We start from the raw sequence: 21,592 nt of genomic DNA on the forward strand, positions 1-21,592 counted from the left end.
TGAAAAATTCTGGGTACTTCCCTGGTGGTGCAGTGGTTGAGAATCTGCCTGCCAATGCAGGGGACACGGGTTCGAGCCCTGGTCCGGGAAGATTCCACATGCCGCGGAGCAGCTAAGCCCGCGCGCCACAACTACTGAAGCCAGTGCACCTAGAGCCCGTGCTCCGCAACAAGAGAAGCCACCGCAGCAAGAGAAGCCACCGCAATGAGAGGCCCACACACCACAACGAAGAGTAGCCCCTGCTAGCCACAAGTAGGGAAAGCCTGTGCGCAGCAACGAAGACCCAACGCAGCCAAAAATAAATAAATAAATAAACTTATTAAAAAAAAAAAAGAAGAAAAATCCTGGTTTCCCAAAACACAAAACACACATTACAGAAACTGAAAAACAAAGGCTTACCCTTTAAAAATATTTAAATTTATTTCTTTGAAATAACAGGGTAAGTTAAGAATACTTTGGAATCCACACAATCTCTCATCAAGATTTCGGAAGGATTTTTAAAAATGGAGAACGATAGCAACAGCAATGTTGAGTTAATGAGCAAACTGATGGAAAGAATAAAAAGCAATACTATGGACACTTGGGCATTCAAAGGCTTGAATTCAGAATGACATAACCACAATTCAAACATTCTAGACAGGTTTTATAGCAGTACCTCTATTCCAAAGGTACATGATTTCCGAACAGGGTCTATCATGAGGGTATTAGAGAAAGCATGGGGAGTCAGGGGACCTGGGTTAAATTTGGCTCTGCTCCTTTCTGGGACTGTGACTGATTTAAAGTGCACCACACTCCAAAGTGAATGGAAAACAACCCCACCAGCCGGCCATAAGCCCCTCTCGGGCTGGTCTAAAGCCAGTATCTGGCATTGTAATCCGTCTGCACAATACCCTGGGGACATTCAGTCCTCATTCAGGAAGGAAGTATTTACTGAGCCTACTACATGCAGGTCATGTGCTAGATGCATACAATCTGCAGACAAATAAAGAAGCGATCTTAATGTTAAGAGCTATCAGTGAAGTTAACACACCAATTATAGGCACCAATAGGTATTTATTCACTTGTTAAGCAAACGGACTCTTACCTGTGTTTATGTAAATGAATAAAAATAACCCTTCATACAAAATCCTGTAAACTTTGAATATAGGACACAGTGAAATCAGACAAGCCAACATGAAATTCACTCAGAGAATATTTTCCTCCTTTTCTTAAAGAAGTTCTTTAGCTCCTAGCTTTTGGAAATTTCCACCAAACTTTCCTTCACACATTCCCAGCAAGTTGTCTTTCCAAACCATGCCTCTAGGCATCTAGAGGGAGGGAGCCAGTCAACCACATGGTTTAAAGCCCACAGTCCTGCAGGCATCTAACAGCATAGCACTCTCAGTGGCCTCTCTTCTCCCCTCCAGTGCTGGGGACCTCAACCCAGGTGCTTGAGAAAAGAAGATGGAAAGTTGTGGTTTTGTGGGATGCTTTGTGTAAACCCACAGTGTGCAAACCTTTTTTATTATACAGTGTCGGCTAGGAAAGGGGAAAAAAATACCAAGCCTAAGTCCACGAACTTCCAAAGCACGACACAACACGTTAAAGGTTTAGTATCATGAACAATCAGGTCCTTGTCGTCTACCCATTTGTTAGCAAGTTTCCACAAATAACAGGCAAGCTCAAAACTTTCATAAAACGTTTTGGCAGTGCAGGATGGGCCAGCTTTTTGGCCGCCTCTCTAAGGAAATGACTGCAAATGTTTTTTGGTGTGAACAACCTTAAGTATTTTAAATCCTTGGTAAATAGAGTTGCCAACAGTCCCAAATATGTTTTACTATTTCTGAACTAGATATTCAGGATTATTTTAAGGGGATATTTTTCAACAACAAATATTTCAATAAATGAGTTATCCTAATTCCCTTTCTCAAATGTTAGTGACTTTGGAAAACTTCGTAAATGAGAAACAAACTTTAGTAGCCAAATTGCAGAGGATGAGATAAATAATAATTTCCTAGAAAGCATACTTAAAGAGAACATGATTCTATTGAGGCTTCCAAAAATAATATACACCCGCAGTTTGTACCACATGAGAATGCTGATTTCTAAATCAAAGGTTTGACACACCATTATAACTTACTAACCTGAAATGATTCTAGAGTTCTTTCTGCAAGTTATCCTGAAGGACGTTTGTTTTAAATGTGGTTTCCAATATGGTAGTCACTGGCCACATGTAGCTATTTTTTAAAATTTTTGTTTTATATTGGAACATAGTCGATTAACAATGTTGTGTTAGTTTCAGGTGTACTGCAAAGTGATTCAGTTATACATATACATGTATCTATTCTTTTTCAAATCACGTGTAGCTATTTTGAATTAAACTAATTAAAATGAAATAAAATTAAAAATTCAGTCCCTCTGTCACACTAGCCTCCTTTCAAGTGCTGTATAACTACATGTGGCTAGCGGATGTCGTATTGGATAGTGCAGAACATTTCCATCTCAAAGAAAATTCTATTGAACTGAGTTGTTCTAAATCCTTATTACTCAAAAGGTGGGCCAGCAACTTCAGCATGTGAGAGCTTGTTTGTTTTTTTCTTTTTTTAAATTTTTTGGCTGCGCCGCGCAGCATGTGGGATCTTAGTTCCTCAACCAGGGATCAAACCAGCGCCCCTGCATTGGAAGCGCGGAGTCTTAACCACTGGACAGCCAGGGAATTCTGAGAACTTGTTGAAAAGGCAGAATCCATGCCCCACACCAAATGCACTGAATCAGAATCTCCATTTTTTTTAATTAATTTATTTATTTTTGGTTGCTTTGGGTCTTTGTTGCTGCGCGCGGGCTTCCTCTAGTTGCGGCAAGCGGGGGCTACTCTTCGTTGCGGTGCGCGGGCTTCTCATTGTGGTGGCTTCTCTTGTTGCCGAGCACGGGCTCTAGGCACGCGGGCTTCAGTAGTTGTGGCTCGAGGGCTCAGTAGTTGTGGCTCGTGGGCTCTAGAGCTCAGGCTCGGTAGTTGTGGTGCACTGGCATAGTTGCTCCGCGGCATGTGGGATCTTCCTGGACCAGGGATCGAACCCATGTCCCCTGCATTGGCAGGTGGACTCTTAACCACTGCTCCACCAGGGAAGTCCTGGGAGTGCAGAGTCTTAACCACTGGACCACCAGGGAAGTCCCAAGAATCTTCATTTTTAACAAGTCGCCCAGGCGATTTGTGTACATAGTTTGAGGAGCATTGATCTAAATCAGTGTTTCCCAGACCTGGCTTGGTCATGAGAATCACCTAGTGCACTCATGAATCATTCAGGGTCCAGGGCCTTGCTCTAGATCTACTAAATTTGACTCTTCAGAACAGGTGCTTGGGAATCTGTATGTTTAATAAGCACTCTAAGTAATTCTTATTACTCTGGAATTGGACACTGATATTTTTTCAGAACTCCCCAGGATTCTGATGGGCAGCCCAGGTTAAGAACCACTGCTATAAATTATTAGATCTCAAAACTACTTCCGGTCTTAAAATTGGGTATTAGATTTTTAAATAGATGAAAAATGAAATGACATTAAAAGTAAATCTAGGGACTTCCCTGGTGGCGCAGTGGTTAAGAATCCACCTGCCAATACAGGGGACACGGTTTCGAGCCCTGGTCCGGGAAGATCCCACATACCGTGGAGCAACTAAGCCCGTGCGCCACAACTACTTAAGCCCATGCGCTCTACAGCCTGTGCTCTGCAACAAGAGAAGCTACGGTAATGAGAAGCCCCTGCTAGCCACAACTAGAGAAAGACCACGTGCAGCAACGAAGACCCAACGCAGCCAAAAAAAAAAAACTAATCAATTAATTAATTTTAAAAAAGTAAATTTAACAGTCTATGCAGTTTAGAAATACAGCTAAAGAGCTTATTCTGTATTCCATGAGCTAAAACAGGAAGCACTGATATAAAGTTTTGGCTACTTTGCCAATTTCTATGTTATATAATCAGAATTCTATATGGTACTTTTTTGGTTTTGTTATGTTTTATCTATGTTTTTATGTATTGGCTTTCTAAATAAAATGATTAGCTCGAGGATAAAAATGAGATTTTCTCATTTTTGGAGCCTATAACTCCTACCACAAAATATACACTTGTTGGGCTTCCCTGGTGGCGCAGTGTTTGGGAGTCTGCCTGCCAGTGCAGGGGACGCGGGTTCGGGCCCTGGTCTGGGAGGATCCCACATGCCGCGGAGCGACTGGGCCCGTGAGCCACAACTACTGAGCCTGCGCGTCTGGAGCCTGTGCTCCGCAACAAGAGAGGCCGCGACAGTGAGAGGCCCGTGCACCGCGATGAAGCGTGGCCCCCGCTCGCCACAACTAGAGAAAGCCCTCGCACAGAAACGAAGACCCAACACAGCCATAAATAAATAAATAAATAAATAAATAATTTTTAAAAATATATATATACACACTTGTTGACTCAAATTAACCGATAATGAGACCCAGATAAAACAAAGCCACAGTATTTTAATAGCAACAGCAGCAGATAAGAAAGCCCCAGACAAAAGACTACCCACCCATGAAGAAATAACAGTCCTAAAGAGATGAGTGGGTAACAAAAAGAGAAGTGTCAAAACATGCTATTAATAAGGAAAACATGAAAGGGAAGTGTCCAGAATCAGAAAACAAAAGGTTGTTGGTTCTAAGATATTAATTTTATTATTATGCTTTATAACTTAACTTTTATAGCCCTAGATGCCTAGAGTAGAAAATAAGAAAGACTTAAAATTAATTAGCTAACTGTCCAACTTAAGAAGTTAAAAAAAAAGAAAGAATAAACCCAAGGAAAGTAGAAGGAAAGAAAAAATAAAAACAAGTGAGAGGGGCTTCCCTGGTGGCGCAGTGGTTGAGAATCTGCCTGCCAATGCAGGGGACACGGGTTCGAGCCCTGGTCTGGGAAGATCCCACATGCCCGGAGCAACTAGGCCCGTGAGCCACAACTACTGAGCCTGCGCATCTGGAGCCTGTGCTCCACAATAAGAGAGGCCGGGACAGTGAGAGGCCTGTGCGCTGCAATGAAGAGTGGCCCCCGCTCGCCGCAACTAGAGACAGCCCTCGCACAGAAACGAAGACCCAACACAGTCAAAAATAAATTAATTAATTAATTTAAAAAAAAAAAAGAATACCTGTATGTGAAACATTTAAAAAAAAAAAAAACAAGTGAGAATACCAATGAAATGAAAAACAAAGAATAGAGACTAGCAAAGCTGAAACTTGGTTCTTAAAACAACAATAACAACATTAGAAATGATTCATATAGTCAATCAGTTTTCCCCAGATTAATCTGTAGATTCAGTGCAATTCCAGTCAAAATTCCAATGGGTTTTTTTCAAGAATTCCGATAAGCTGATAATAAACTTGCTATCAAGGTTTCTCACCCTTGACAGTGTTGACATTTGGGGCTGAATAACTTTTGTCCTGGGGAGTTGTCCTGTGTGCATTGTAAGATGTTTTGTAGTATCCCCGGGCTCTACTTACTATATACTAGTAGAAACCTACCCCCTACCCCATTGTAAGTTGTGACAATCAAAAATGACTACAGACATTGCCAATGCGGTGGCAGGGGTGGGGATGGGGGTGATAAAATCACTTCCAGAAGAGAACGACAGCTTTATAGCTTTAAAGGGAAAGGACCAAAAATAGCCAGAATACTTCTACAGTAGAACAGACCTGGTCTCCCAGATCTCAGAACTAATTATGAAGCTATAGTAATTAGGACAACTATATGGTCCTAGAATAGACCATCAAACCCAGATATAGTCCTCCTTCCAAATTACAAACTAGGAGAAGATATTTTCAATCCACACAACTAGAATATATAATGGACTCCTACAAATAAATAAGAAAAGCACAAGCAATCAAATAGAAAAATGGGCAAAAGGCATTGTTATGGACTGAATGTTTGTGTCCCCCCAAAATCCATATGTTGAAATCCTAACCCTCAATGTGATGGTATTGGGAGGTGGAGCTTTTAGGAGGTGATTAGGTCATGAGGATGGAGCCCTCATAAATGAGGTTAGTGCCTTTATAAAAGATACCCCAGAGGGCTCCCATGTGAGGACACAACAAGAAGATGATCATGTATGAATGTGGAAGTGGGTTCTCACCAGACACCAAATTGGCCAGTGCTTTGATCTTGGACTTCCTAGCCTCCAGAACTGTGAGAAATAAATTTCTGTTGTTTATAAGCCACCCAGTCCATGGTATCTGTTATAGCAGCCCAAAAGGACCAAGACAGGCAAGAACATACATTTCACAGAAGACAAAACACGTATGACCAATTAGCATGTGAAAAGCTGTTAAATATCCTTAATGATCAGAGAAATTCAGATCAAGACCGAAATAAGATGCTATTTTCCACATATTAATTGGCAAAAATTTTAAAGTCTAACAATATCAAGTGTTGAAAACGATATAGTTCAAAAGAATTGTTGCTGTTAGGTGTGTATATTGATATAATCATTTTAGAAAATAGTTTCACCTTATATCATGAAGTTGAACAGTCACATGCTCTATGATACAGTAATTCTATTGCTAAATTTATCCCAGAGAAACTCTTACACATGTATACTTGGAGACATATATGATCATAGTAGCATTGTTCACAATAGCAAAAATCTGAAAACAACTCAAATATGCATCAATAGAAGACTGGATTGATCAACTGTAATATATTCATACAATAGAATATTATAGCCAGTCAAAACGAGTAAGCTATACCAACACATACCAACAAGGACAAATCTTAGCAACATAATATTAAGTGAAAAGAGTAAGTGCAAATATTTCATACAACTTGATACCCTTTTTAAAAGTTAAAAACAACTAAAATTAAAAATGGACTTTTAGGTCTGAATATAGACGAGATCAAGGAAAGCAAGAGGAAGATCTAAATAGACATTTCCCCAAAGAATATATACAGATGGCCAAAAAGCACATGAAAAGATGCTCAACATCACTAATTATTAGAGAAATGCAAATCAAAACCACAATGAGGTTATCACCTCACACTGGTCAGAATGGCCATCATCAAAAAACCTACAAACAATAAATGCTGGGGACTTCCCTGGTGGTGCAGTGGTTAAGAATCCGCCTGCCAATGCAGGGGTCACGGGTTCGAGCCCTGGTCCGGGAAGATCCCACATGCCACGGAGCAACTAAGCCTGTGCGCCACAACTACTGAAGCCCGCGTGCCTACAGCCCATGCTCCACAACACGAGAAGCCACTGCAGTGAGAAGCCCGCGCACCACAGTGAAAACTAGCCCCCACTCACCGCAACTAGAGAAAGCCCACGCACAGCAATGAAGACCCAACGCAGCCATAAGTAAATAAACAAATAAATAAGTAAAATTATTTAAAAAAATAAATCAATGCTGGAGAGGGTGTGGAGAAAAGGGAACCCTCCTACACTGTTGGTGGGAATGTAAATTGGTACAGCCACTATGGAGAACAGTATGGAGGTTCCTTAAAAAACTAAAAATAGAACTACCTTATGACCCAGCAATCCCACTACTGGGCATATACCCTGAGAAAACCATAATCCGAAAAAATACATGCACCCCAGTGTTCACTGTAGCAGTAATTACAGTAGCCAGGACATGGAAGCAGCCTAAATGTCCATCGACAGAGGAATGGATAAAGAAGATGTGGAACATATATATACCATGGACTATCACTCAGCCATAAAAAAAGAACAAAATAATGCCATTTGCAGCAACATGGATGGACCTAGAGATTATCATACTGAGTGAAGTAAGTCAGACACAGAAGGACAAATATCATATGATAATCGCTTATATGTCGAATTTTTTAAAAAGGGTAAAAATGAACTTATTTACAAAACAGAAGTAGAGTCATGGATGTAGAAAACAAACTTATGGTTACCAGGGGGTAAGGGGGGGCAGGGATAAACTGACATATACACACTACCATATATTAAATACATAAGTAATAAGAACCTGCTGTATAGCACAGGGAACTCTACTCAATACTCCATAATGGCCTATATGGGAAAAGAATCTAAAAAAAAAAAAAAGAGTGGATACCTGTATATGTATAACTGATTCACTTTGCTGTACACCTGAAACTAACACAACACTGTAAATCAACTATAGTGCAACAAAAATTAAAAAAAAAAAAAAAAAAGGAAAGCAAGAGAATGACTAACAAAGGATTCAGGTGCTTAGCTCAGCTCAGGAGAAGCAGAGTGATGAAATAGCTGAAGACCACATAGCTGGATGTACGTTGTTGTACAAGTCCTAGCTTTCATATTAGATGGTAGGTTCACTGCTGCTTACTTAATTGTAAATTTTATTAGATAGATGGACGGATAGATAGATAGACATAGTAGTTAGAAAGTGTCATGAATGGAATAATGATGAGAGTAGTCCTGAACCAAGGATTAAAATTAATCCAAATCTGTGTATCTAAGGTCCATTAAAAACATGTCACATATAAAATATTTCATAATTAAAGAAAATAGAAAAATAAGAAAGCACACACTCACTTGAACCTGTGCATGTATTTCTGAAAAACTGTAAACATTTTTTTTTGCCAGTGGAACGGAATCAAATTCCAAATGTCTTACTGGACCTTGTCTTTTGTTGCTATTTTTGTTTTTATGAGCAACCCTATAACAAATCTTTCTGTAAGGTAAATAACCACTGTGCTGTGCATATAGTTATCTCCTAATTTACATATTTAGTAAGTTTCCGCTTTCAGCCACGCTCTGACCTCTCTATCTCTGTCTGTCTGTCTGTCTGTCTGTCTCTCTCTCTCTCTCTCTATATATATATATATACATATAAATCCTCTACATATATAATCTCCTTCATACAAATAGCTTCCCAGGGGACCTCCCACAACTTTCCTCTCCCAACTTTGACAGATAGGGTTTCCATCCCTCAACCCAGCTTACCCTTCTCCAGCCTAGCATCTCTCTCACACTTCACTGGTCCCGGCTTCTCATCGTATCTCATTGCCTGTGCAGGTCTATGCTTTTTGAATGCACAGCTCCTTCTCCATCCCCAACAACCACACCCAAGTCCCTATTTCTTCACTCGAGACCAGGCCTATTCCTTTCTTCACTCAACAAATATTTACAAATATACTTGCACTATATTCAATGCACTGAATTAGGTACAATGGGAGATATAATAAGGTGAACCAAAGAAGCCCTGCCTCAGGAACATGCAGACCAGTGGAGGAGATGACATACATACAGCAGAAATAACTACAAGGCAGAAAGTAATGTGTCAAGTCTTGGACACACCTATAAAATCAACACTGATCCAGATCCCAGGATGAATGTGACCTAAGGCAGGAAGCATTTAACAGTCTCCAGCCACCTGCAAGGCTGGACATAGGCATTCAGCTGCCTTTTCGCATTATTTGGTTCTGACTTTGTCACTGAACCCTAGGTCCTGTTCTGGAAACTTGCTTAACATCTCAGTCCCCTACTAGGGGCTCCACACCTTATCATTAAATTCTACCTTGGTCTCCGCCCCTCATTTTTGGTTCTAGTAACTTTTACAGTATGATATCTTTTCATTAGCCTGGGGTCCATGCAAGAACTGGGGAACTGCCCCTAACCTGCCCCTACTAGATGGGATATAGAGAAAGGTGGGATCAAAATCAGCATCAGGGTCCAGTCAGGAAACGGGAACCACACCAGCGATTTGAACAGGGAAAACTGAATATAAAGAATTGTTAACTTGGCAAAGGGTGGTTAACTACTGAAATATAGAGAACTGAAAGGTGTAACAGAAATAACACTGCGGGGATTCCCCGGTGGCGCAGTGGTTAAGAATCTGCCTGCCATTGCAGGGGACACGGGTTCGAGCCCTGGTCCGGGAAAATCCCACATGCTGCAGAACAACTAAGCCCGTGCACCACAACTACTGAGCCTGAGCTCTTGAGCCTGTGAGCCACAACTACTGAGCCTGCGCTCTAGAGCCCGTGCTCCGCAACAAGAGAAGCCACCGCAATGAGAAGCTCGCGCAGTGCAACAAAGAGTAGCCCCCGCTCGCCGCAATTAGAGAAAGCCCGTGCACAGCAACGAAGACCTACGCAGCCATAAATAAATAAATAAATAAAATTAAAAAAAAAAAAAAGAAAGAAATAACACTGCGGAAAGAGGCTGCCACTTCCAGGGCTGACGGAAAAGTAAACAAAGAAGGAACTTAGAAAATTCGAGGAGATCCACCCCCCTCCACTCCCACTCCCCCAGAGTTGAGATTCAGACCTCTAGGTGATAGTGCGACTGCTGCAGGAACACATCATCCACCGCCAGCCAGAGGGAGGAAGAAACCCACTGGAGGCGGCTAGGCAGAACTGTAAGAGCAGCCCCCCGCCGAGAGAACGCCACAGGGACCACTTGCTCATCGAGCCAGTCGAGCCAATCACAGCAGTGGGAAGAAACAAATAAGCAAACCGGAAGCAGAAAAGACCTCTGGCGCCCCCTATTGGCAGAGACTAACGTGGAGCCAGCTGCCAAAGGAGAAAATAGTGTTTGCAGAGACCAGCTCCGGTACTATTGTACAAAGTAGAAAAAAGAAGGTTGGGTTTGGAGCCAAGAGTCAATAAATTAGTAACTGAGACACTGTTATTCATCTAAACTTAGATGTGGGAATAAGGGAAGTTAGACAAGAAACAGGATAAGCTTGAAATCGCAAGTAGGAATCTTTGGCCACCAGTCAAAGCCTGACAAAACTCCATTAACCTCGTTGGCAAGCAGGGAAATGTAAATTAAAGCCACAGTGGGATACCACTACAAACCCACCAGGTTGGCAAAAATGGTAATTTGCAGTCTTTTAAAAGAATGCCAATTATACATCAATAAAAAGGTGTTTTTAAAAAAAGACTGACATTATCAGGTTTTGAGAATAAAGTGGAGCATAGGAACTCTCATACACCCGCTGGTGGGAGTATAAATTAGTACAAATGCTTTAGAGAAGAGTTTGGCATTATCTAATAAAGTGGAAGATAGACATAGCCTATGGCCCAGCAGTTCTACTTCTATGTATATACCCCAGAAGAACCTGTGCATGCACATCATAAACAAATAAGCTTTTAAGAATGTTCATGGCAACATGATTTGTAATAGTCCCCAAAATGAAAACCCAAGTCCATCTATAGTAAAATAGGAATATATATTGTGGTATAATCATTCAATGGAATAAATACTCAATAGCAATGAAAATACGCAGCTACACACTGTGATGTGGATGAAGCCTCAAAAACATAATGTTAAAAGAAAAAAGTGGGACTTCGCTGGTGGTCCAGTGGCTAAGACTCCGTGCTCTCAGTGCAGGGGGCCCGGGTTCGATCCCTGGTCAGGGAACTAGATCACACATGCCACAACTAAGAGTTTGCATGCCGCCACTAAAGATCCCACATGCCACAACTAAAACCCGGCACAGCCAAATAAATAAATAAATATTTTTTAAAAATAAAAGAAGAAGAGAGAGAGAAAGACAACCCAAATGGTATGATTCCATTCAGACAATACTCAATCCAGGATGCATACCTAGGGGTAAAACAAAACAAAGAAACTTGAAAAACAAGGACATGATTATCAGGAGTTAGGAGTTACTTCTGGGGAGGTTGGGGGTCATGGTCAAGTAGGTTGCATGTGGAGAACGTCTGTCAGGTTCTATTTTATTGACATGGGTGACAGTTACCCTGTATTTGGTTTTGGCTTTAAAATACATGTGTTTGTCATACATTTTGTATGTATATTCTATTTCATAATTTTAAAAGAGAAAGCACAAAAAAGCAAGAACCATTGTCTATAATCCACCACTTGTGAATACAAATAGTTTATTTTTCAATGGATTTCCTTCCTGTTCTTTCTCTCTTTTCCTGGGCATAAATACCCTTTTTTTGCTTCGTGTGTGTTTACAAAATTGAAATTATACTGCAAAACTTATAAAATCGAGATCAAAACTGTTTTTATCTCTTTATTAATATTTTGCCCTAATCTTATTGGAATTCTTTGAAAGACCAATGTCCTATAGTGGTAGAGGCAGAAGACATTGTGTAGGAGGTTGTCTGGGTGATAGGCAAGGTACTGGAGAAGGCAGTTTACTTTGCTTTTTTAAGAAGCTTAGAATACCTAATGTCTTTTAGAATGAGTGCAACCAACACGTCATGTGTATTTGGGTTAAATAGGACTTTGTATGCAGACCTAACCATTGACCCAACAAAATATGCTGAAACCTGGTACATTTGGAGAACAGTGAAAAGTTAATTGAGAGTGAAGCACTCGATATGTAGGAAGTGGCAGAAAATTTGTCTGAAGTGGTAGATGGAGCCAGATTTTGAACGGTTTTCTAATGTTAATGATATTGGATTTGGATTAATCCTATAGGTAACAGGTAGCCAGGAGAGCGTTTTTTTTTTCTTTTTAAAATATTTAAATACATTTTTAATTTTAGTATAGTTTCAGATCTCCATAAAAGTTGTGAAGATAGTACAGCAAGTTCCCATATACCGCATACCCAGTTTTCCCTATTGTTAACAACTTACATTGGTAAGGTACATTTGTCACAACTAATGAACCAATACTGATGCATTATTATTATAAACTACAACCCATGGTTTATTCAGATTTCCTTAGTTTATACTTAATGTCTTTTTTCTGTTCCAAAATCCCATCCAGGATACCATATCACATTTAGTCATCATGTCTCCTTAGGCTCCTCTTCTCTATGACAGTTTCTCAGACTATTTGTGGTTTTGATGACCTTGACAGTTTTGAGGAGGACTGGTCAGGTATTTGGTAGAATGTCCCTCCACTGGAATTTGTCTTGTGCTTTTCTCATGATTAGATAGGCTTATGCATTTCTATCACGAAGACCACAGAGGTAAAATGTCATTATTATCACATTATATTAAGGGAACATACTATCAACATGGCTTATCACTGGTGTTGTTGACCTTGATCACCTGGCTGAATAGTGTTTGCCAGGTTTCTCCACTATAAAGTTATTCCTCTCACCCTTGATCCCCCACAATTTCCATACTGTACTCTTTGGAGAGAAGTAATTTAGTGCAGCCTGCTCTCAAGAGGGCTGTGTGTGTGTGTGTGTGTATCAAGCTCCACCTTCTTGAGGGTGGACTATCTATATAAATTATTTGGAATGCTTCTGCATGGGAGATTTGTCTCTTCTTCAGGGAAGAATTTTAAGCAAAGAAATTGTACTGTCAGATTTGGTTTTCGGAGGGAAAATTTAACAGCAATATGAAGAAGGGGGTAGAGTAGGGAAAGGCAGGGGACCAAAGGATCAGATAAGACACTCTTGAGACAGACTAGGCCAGAGACAGGGAAGTGGCCCTGGGAATAGAGAAGAGGGTCCTACAGGATTTGTGCAGGGGGTGGGAGGGAGGAGACAAAATGCCAGAAGTGGAGAGAATAATAAGTCCATGTTCAGTTTCACTGAGATGTCAAGGAAGAAGTATCAAGTAGCTTGAGAGAATTCTTAGTGAAGAGCTTTGATCACAGATGGAGTTAAAATGTTGGCAGTTGTAAGCTGGCACCTAGAAGGTGAAGCCATAGGAAGAGCTGGGATCATCCAAGGAGAACACATATTTGAAGAAGAAAAGAGGAACAAAGGAAGAAATTCTGGGAACACCAATTATGTGGAACAATATATGCCAAGTTCCAAATCAATAGATGAATAATTTTGGAACATTCATGCATTTGCTTGCACCAGTTCAAGAAATGGCTAATAATCAAGAACATATTTTGGTACTGCTTTCTCTCTTTATGTAATTCAGAAAACTGTTCATGTGGATGTTATAAAGAGACATAGTTCATCCAAAAATGTATGAAGCATGCCAGTGTAATTTTTGTATGTAGGGTACCAGTAAAAAAAAAATCAAGATTTGTGGGTTCTTTTTCAGATTAAAACAAATACTATTGCTCAGAGCAGGAATTAAAGAAAATACAAAGCTAGAGATTTAAGAGTAGACTCTGCTTTTTAAACTATTCTTTTAATAAATTTTAAATTGTGCAATATTTAAGACATTCAAGAATGATGAATTAGAAGTGGTAAGAATGATCATTTTTGTCTTTTTCCCTATTTAAAGGAAAGTTTTCAAAGTTTCACATTAAAATGCTATTTGCCTTGCATGTTTTTGTAGTTTAACTCAACTAAATCTCTGGAGAATAGAAGATATTGTAGAAAAAGTGTCATATCATGGAAAAAAACATTAGACTAGTTGTCAGAAAACCCAGGATCCCTTTCTGATTCTCTTACTAATTGGGCAGTCATACGGCACTTGGCATTTCTGGGTCTCGGTTTCCTCATCGATAAAAATGAGGTGGGGGGGATCCACCTACCCATCAAAAGATAGTTGAAAGGCTGAAAAGAAACAGACGAAACTACTTGAGAAAATATAAAACACTATAAAAAACAAGACATTATTATTATTATTGAAAAAATTCTGAGAGCATATTAAGGAAAAGAATAAGGACTGGAATATCAAGAAGAGAAAGATAAGAAAGCCTCAGCTTTCACTATTCCTTCATTCATTCCATTTATTGAGCACAACTACCGTGGAATATTGTTTGGTGCTGAGGAACTCTGAGTTTTGAAAGGCCGGTAAACAAGTAAACTGATACCTACAGAAGTAAGGAAGGTCTACTATGAGAAAAGTGACTAATTCTGCCCCGGAAAATAAAAGTAGGCTTCTCAGAGGAGGTGACATTTGAACTGGATCTTGATAGATAGATTGGAGTTTTCAGGCGAGAAAATTTCGGGCAAGAGACAAAGAAGTCGCTATAGCCCCTATAAAGGACTGAGGGGAAAAATGTACAAATATATCATGGAGTTTTGTAAGGGTGGGCAAGGTGAGTTTGGGGATTTATGAGACACTCAGTGAACATGCAAATGACTTGTCTCATCAGTATGTAGATGAGTGGGGTTTTTTTTTTAAGCTCCTTTCGTAAAAGGACTGAAGTCTAATCGGTTTCAAAATTCTGTACATGTGGCAGACTCCAGGCTGGAAGGCCTTCTGACAAAGGCTATTTGTATAACTAATTTGTGTTGTATTTTTCACATTAAAAAAATCCTTATAATAGTTTAAATGATAAGGATTTTGATGAACAGTGAAAACGTTTACTAGTCACATCTTGATCAGATTAATGTCATGCTCTTTTTCTTTTCAAGTTAAAAGATGTTATATTTCATTTTTCTAGTTAAAAAAAATGCATTCGGCAAGCCATAGCAATCAAGCCACCCCTCCTTTCCTAGCTACAAAGTTAGCTTCACACAAAACTTTCACTCACACAAATACTTTCTTAATGGTCTGGGGGCAGTGAAAAACATTTTTCTAAAAGCAACCTAAAAGTTGCTGAAAAGTTAGACATTCTCCTCTGTGCTCTTTTTCTGCTTAAATTCTAATAATGGTAAGAGTTTGCCCACCTGTCAGAATAAAACCAAAGCTAACATTTGATGACATTCAGTTAAATAGGAAAAGGCTGAGATTACTCAGTTTCCTAGTCTAAAGGAGGTACTTATTGGGTGGCTAGAGAGCAATCAAAATTAACATAGAAAGACTCCTAAACGTAGACCCAAGATCAAAAAGAAATGAATACTATTAGAAATTCACCAGAATCTGACCCCATGGAGAGGGTTGGCTGACAGAAAGTATCCCAGGATACACCAGCGTGGTGTGATTTAAGAAAGACTGATGCTAAGATTATAATCCTTTCTCAACCTAAAATATAAAGGAAAATTTCCAGTAAACCTGGGAACTATAATGTGTACAATGAGATTTTGTAATGACAAATGCAAGCAGAGAATGGACCTTGCGGATTCTTTAACAAAAGAAGAGGGTTAAATCTCAGAACTAGAATTTAATAATACCCAACTAGAGATACCACTTCACCAGATATCAAAATGTTCTCTAAAAAAATAAATAAATAAATGTTCTCTACAACAAGGTACTGATGAAGAAACCAAATCAATGAAACAGAATAAGGAGTTTGGAAATAGACTCATGTATGTGAAAAGTTAGCATATGATAAAGGTGGTATTTCAAAGGACAGCCTGGTGAGAAGTGTTGGAATGATTAGCTATCCATTGGGGGGAAAAAAGGACTCCTACTCCACATGATAAACAAAAAGGAATTCCAGATGGATTGAGGGTGTAACTATAAAAAAAAAATCTTTGAAAATATTAAAAGTATATATATGGGAACATGTTTGTAAACCTGATGCAGAGTTGTTCATCCTGAGGAAGAAAAAAGTTCACAAACCATCAAGGGAAATATTCATAATTTTGACTAAGTAATAATTAAACCTTCTGTCCCATTTTAAAAGACACTAAAGGTTTAAAGACAGACTGTAGACTGGTAGAAAATATTTGTAACATAAATTACAGTCACATAATTAATTTCCATAATATATAAAGAACCAGAGTTTAAGAAACAAGATTACCACTTATGCATAGATGACTTACACAAACATTTTTATGCTCATTCCAGGCCTCTCTTGTGAGTGCCAGACATCTGTATTCACCTTCTACTTGACATCTCTTGCACGACTCAAAGGCTCTTCAAACTCATCAGGCCTTAAACTGAATTTATGATCTTCCCACACATACCGGGTCTTCTCCAACATTCTTTTTTCTCCGTGAAAATATCAATCTACCATTTTTATTTTTTCAATTGGAATTGAAAGAATCAATTGATCCTACCAGTGCTCTGAGAATCAATTCTATCAATTGATTCCCAGAAATCAATCAACCAGAAAGCTACGAGTCAACCTTGGTGTCTCCCTCTCTGCCATCCGTCATTTCCAATCCTTCACTAAGCCTTGTCAATTGCACCTCCTTAATAGTTTTTAAGTCCATCCACTTCACCCTATCTCCAGCACTACCTCCCTCATCCAAGCCATCTGACCTTGGCTACTGCAATAGCTTCCTAGCTGGTCCCCCTATATCCACTCTGTCCTCCTAGATTCCTGTTCTTCTCAATGTAGTCTAAGTGATCTACTCAAAAGCAAATCTACTCTTACCACTCAGACTCTGGTCTTTAAATGCCACTCTCCATTAAAAGGAACCAGGGCTCCATGGAGAAATGGCTGATTCCAGGTCAGCGGCATGCAATGCATGAGATAACCCTTTTCCTGCCAGGTAGCAAGGAAGCTATCAAAGACTAAGAAGTGTGTCAGAAGGAAACAGGAAGAAAAAAAAAAAAAGGAAACAGGAACCACCTTGAGTGGCCCCCATTGGCCTAAAATGAGACAATTTGGGCATAAAAAATAATGATAGAATGGATTAAAACACATTGAGTGTATAAAAATCCATGAGTTTGAATTGATAATATGAAAAGAAAGAGAAAGCCAAAACAAACAAATAGACTTACTAGTTGCCGTTGGAAGTAGCTCGGTCATCAACACCTTGCTTTGAAAACTGGTAATGAAGGGGAAAGGATTAGTCTTTATTAAGAATAATGATTCTGTTTTAGGATTGCCAAATAGTCCTAATTGATGGAAAAAAGTTCCCCACAGAAGAATTACAGCGAATAAGCACAAGAGGAATGACAGAATTATAAAATCACCACTTTTGACATGCCTAATGAAATAACTGATACAGATAATAATCATCAAGGGATGATAAAACCATTAATGGAAAGGCGGCCGTGGAACTAGACGATATCAGGAGGCCAAAGTATCACGTCATTGATCACTCACTGTTTGTAAAGGACAAGCATCTTTACAATGGATGGATCAGACTGTCATCACCTGAACCCAGTGTTCAGTCTAAAAGGGGGATGACAGACATTTTATGCCTCTTGATGTGATCAAGATGAAGTACATAGAATTGCCTGTGAAATGCTGTGTTCTCCAAACCATTGAGCCTTAATCCAATCGAGCCTTTAGATCTAACTTCTACTTTAGAGGAAATATGAGGGATAGAGGAACAAATTAAACACATAATGAGGAAGTAACCAGACTAATTCAGAGGGTTAAATATTCCATGAGACAACTCACCTGGTTTCCTCCAAAAGTCAGGGCATGAAACAAAAAGAGGGAGTGAAGACTGTTGTAAAGTAAAAGAGATTTAAAAGGCCTAATAGGGCTTCCCTGGTGGCACAGTGGTTAAGAATCCCCCTGCCAGCTCAGGGGACACGGGTTCGAGCCCTGGTCCGGGAAGATCCCACATGCCGCGGAGCAACTAAGCCCGTGCACCACAACTACTGAGCCTGCGCTCTAGAGCCTGTGAGCCACAACTACTGAAGCCCACGTGCCACAACCACTGAAGCCCGCGTGCCTAGAGCCCATGCTCCTCAAAAAGAGAAGCCACCGCAATGTGAAGCCCACGCACCGCAGGGAAGAGTAGCCCCCGCTCGCGGCAACCAGAGAAAAGCCCGCGCGCAGCAACGAAGACCCAACGCAGCCAAAATAAATAAATAAAATAAAATAATAAAACAAATAAATTTTAAAAAATAATAAAAGGCCTAATGAACACAATGTGTGGACCTTGTTTAGATCCTAATTCCAAAAAACCAACGGTAACAAAAGGCATGTTTTTTTAGACTATTGGGGAATATAGAGTAGGTATTAGATGATGTTAAGGAATTATTGTTAATTTTATTAGATGTGATAATGGTATTGTGGTTACGTGAGAAATTGTGGGGTTTTTTTGAAAAATTTTTATATACAAATGATGGAGATGTATGACTTTGGCAAACAGTTTGACAGTTTCCTTTTATTTATTTATTTATTTATTTTTGGCTATGTTGGGTCTTCGGCCTTTCTCTAGTTGCGGCGAGCGGGGGCTACTCTTTGTTGCGGTGCGCGGGCTTCTCATTGCGGTGGCTTCTCTTGTTGCGGAGCTCGGGTTCTAGGCGCGTGGGCTTGCTTGAGTAGTTGTGGCACACGGGCTTAGTTGCTCCGCGGCATGTGGGATCTTCCCGGACCAGGGCTTGAACCCATGTCCCCTGCATTGGCAGGCGGATTTTTAACCACTGCGCCACCAGGGAGGTCCCAAGAAATTGTTCTTATTTATTAGATATGCACACTGAAGTTTTCAGAGGTAAAATGTCATAACGTATGGGATTTATTTTTAAATATTTCAATTTTAAAAAGAGAGAGACGCGTTGCAGACCCTGCTGCCCCTGAGCCTCCTGCGCCGCCCAGTCATGGTCAACCCCACCGTGTTCTTCAACATCGCCATCGATGGCAAGCCCTTGGGCCGCACCTCCTTGGAGCTGTTTGCAGACAAATTTCCAAAGACAGAAGAGAACTTCCGTGCTCTGAGCACTAAGGAGAAAGGATTTGGTTATAAAGGTTCCTGTTTTCACAGAATAATTCCGGGATTTATGTGCCACGGTGGTGACTTCAGATGCCATAATGGCACTGCTGGCAAGTCCATCTATGGGGAGAAATTTGATGATGAGAATTTCCTCCTGAAGCATACGGGTCCTGGCATCTTGTCCATGGCAAATGGTGGCCCCAACACAAACGGTTCCCAGTTTTTCATCTGCACTGCCAAGACTGAGTGGTTGGATGGCAAGCATGTGGTCTTTGGCAAGGTGAAAGAGGGCATGAATATTGTGGAAGCCATGGAGCGCTTTGGGTCCAGGAATTGCAAGACCAGCAAGAAGATCACCATTGCTGACTGTGGACAAATCTAATAAATTTGACTTGTGTTTTATCTTAACCACCAGACCATTCTTTCTGTAGCTCAGGAGAGCACCCCTTCACCCCCATCTGCTCAAAATATCCTATAATCTTTGTGCTCTTGAAAAGGAGCAGGACCCTATGGTCCTTGCCGCCCCCCCCCCACCCCGCCCATGTCCTCAGCCTGCCTTTTGTCTGTGAAAAACTTTAGCCAAAGAGTAAGTTTCATCAGAGAAGTGAGAAAATGCAGAAACAAAGGAAAACAGTCAAATAATAATAGTTTAGTCATTAAGCATAGTCAAGGACCTTTAGTTCCTCCTTAAGGGCTATAGATCATGTTCTGAGCCATATCCTGTGAGCTGCCTTATAGATACTGAGACCCCCACCAGGTGGAAGAAGTTACCTACATGCTGAGCAGGCTGTAGCCATGACATAAGCTGCCACAATTCTTACAGGCCTCAAAGAAATGGAAACAAACCGATCCTGGAACTGAAGATGAACTGTACCTAAAGCAATCGAGATGACGCTGGTCAGACCACTGATGACCGATTTCAAGATGACTGTCAGAGCTGACTGTATTGTTTCTGCAGGTAGCCCCCTCTCTGTCTATAAAAGCTCTTGTCCCCTGATTATCAGGGGGGCAGTCGGCCTTTGGACAGGTGTCCACCCCCACCCCCCCGCCCCCAGTTGCCAGACTCCGAAATAAAGCAACCTTTCCTTTCCTACCAACTCTTGTCTCTTGAGAATTGGCTTTCAAGCGGCGAGCAGCCAGACCTGGGTTCGGTAACACTCTCACTCCACCTCTTTCGGTTCCGTATTTTCCTTATCCCCCTCCAAGTCTAACTGGATTGCAAAGTTTAGTTTATGATTATGAAATAAAAACTAAACAACAAAAAGAAAATGAAAACTAAAAGGAGAGAGAGAAGGAAAAAAGGGATAGATGAATCAAGTGTGGTAAATGTTAATAGCTGTTAAAACTGGAGTGATGGTTATCTGCTGGTTTCTTATACTTATTCTCTATACCTTTGAGTATGTGGAATTTTTAGTTTAAAAAGTTTTTTTTTAATATGAAAAAAAAAAGCATGTCTGATTCTGTCAACTCCCTACCTAGAATCCCCCCATGGTTTCCCACTGTTCTTCAGATAAAGACAAAAGTGCTTACTGGGTTTTACAAGGTCCTAGGAGCTGACCCCTTCCTTCATCCCCAGGGTCATCTCATACCACAAGTCTTGCCTTCTAGAAACTAAGAATTCAGTTGGAGAACCGAGAGAGACATTTGGCATCACAAAATCGATTTAATTTTGCACGACTACTTATAGGAATTGGTTATATTCTCTGTGGCCCTAAGCCACTCATTCTAGCAGCTGCCGTTGAATGTATGGTGGTACCTGTTAATAGTGTCCAGTGGTTAGGCCACTCCAACATGGCCAAGTGAGAGGTGTATCAAAGCCCACAATTCTACTTATGCATTTGAAAAACTAAAATTATTATTTTAGAAAAACTGTACAAAGGGATGTCTTGAAGATCCCTCTTTGAAAAGGGTTTTGGGTCCATTCCACAGCCATCGGCCACTGCCCTAATCTAGGCCATGGTTGTCTTGCTCCTGGCCTAGGGCAGCAACCTCCCAGCTGGTCTCTCAACTTCCAGTTTCCTCCCCTGTGATCCATCTTCCATATGACAACCAGAATGAATTTCTACAGTGCAAAAGTAATCATGTCCCTGCTCTGCTTAAGTAGCTGCCTGTTGCTCCCTAGAGAAATCCTGAACTTCTTAACAGGCTTGGAAAGCCCTTCAAGGCTTCATTCTCTCTCTCCAATCTCATATTTCCCTATTTCCCCCTCCTCTTCCCTACCCTCCAACTCAGAGGTTCTAGACATACCAAACTTCTTCCAGTTCCTCAAAGAAGCTCTCTTCCCTCACCTCTGAGCCTTTGAACGTGCTTTGCAATCT

General features: G+C 40.5%; 1 protein-coding gene across 1 annotated transcript; it reads left to right on the forward strand.

The window, feature by feature from the left end:
* The first annotated feature begins 19,161 nt into the window (after positions 1 to 19,161).
* On the forward strand, positions 19,162 to 19,732 carry LOC118888690 (peptidyl-prolyl cis-trans isomerase A-like). Its single transcript, XM_036840043.1, has one exon. It carries the CDS (start codon positions 19,162 to 19,164, stop codon positions 19,654 to 19,656), a length of 495 nt encoding a protein of 164 aa, XP_036695938.1. The 3' UTR covers positions 19,657 to 19,732.
* Positions 19,733 to 21,592: the final 1,860 nt, after the last annotated feature.

The sequence above is a fragment of the Balaenoptera musculus genome, chromosome X, assembly GCF_009873245.2.
Source record: "Balaenoptera musculus isolate JJ_BM4_2016_0621 chromosome X, mBalMus1.pri.v3, whole genome shotgun sequence".
NCBI classification, from domain to species: domain Eukaryota; kingdom Metazoa; phylum Chordata; class Mammalia; order Artiodactyla; family Balaenopteridae; genus Balaenoptera; species Balaenoptera musculus.

Coding starts and splice junctions, on each gene's coding strand:
- LOC118888690 (XM_036840043.1), top strand. CDS start 19,162: ATGGTCAACCCCACCGTGTTCTTCAACATCGCCATCGATGGCAAGCCC.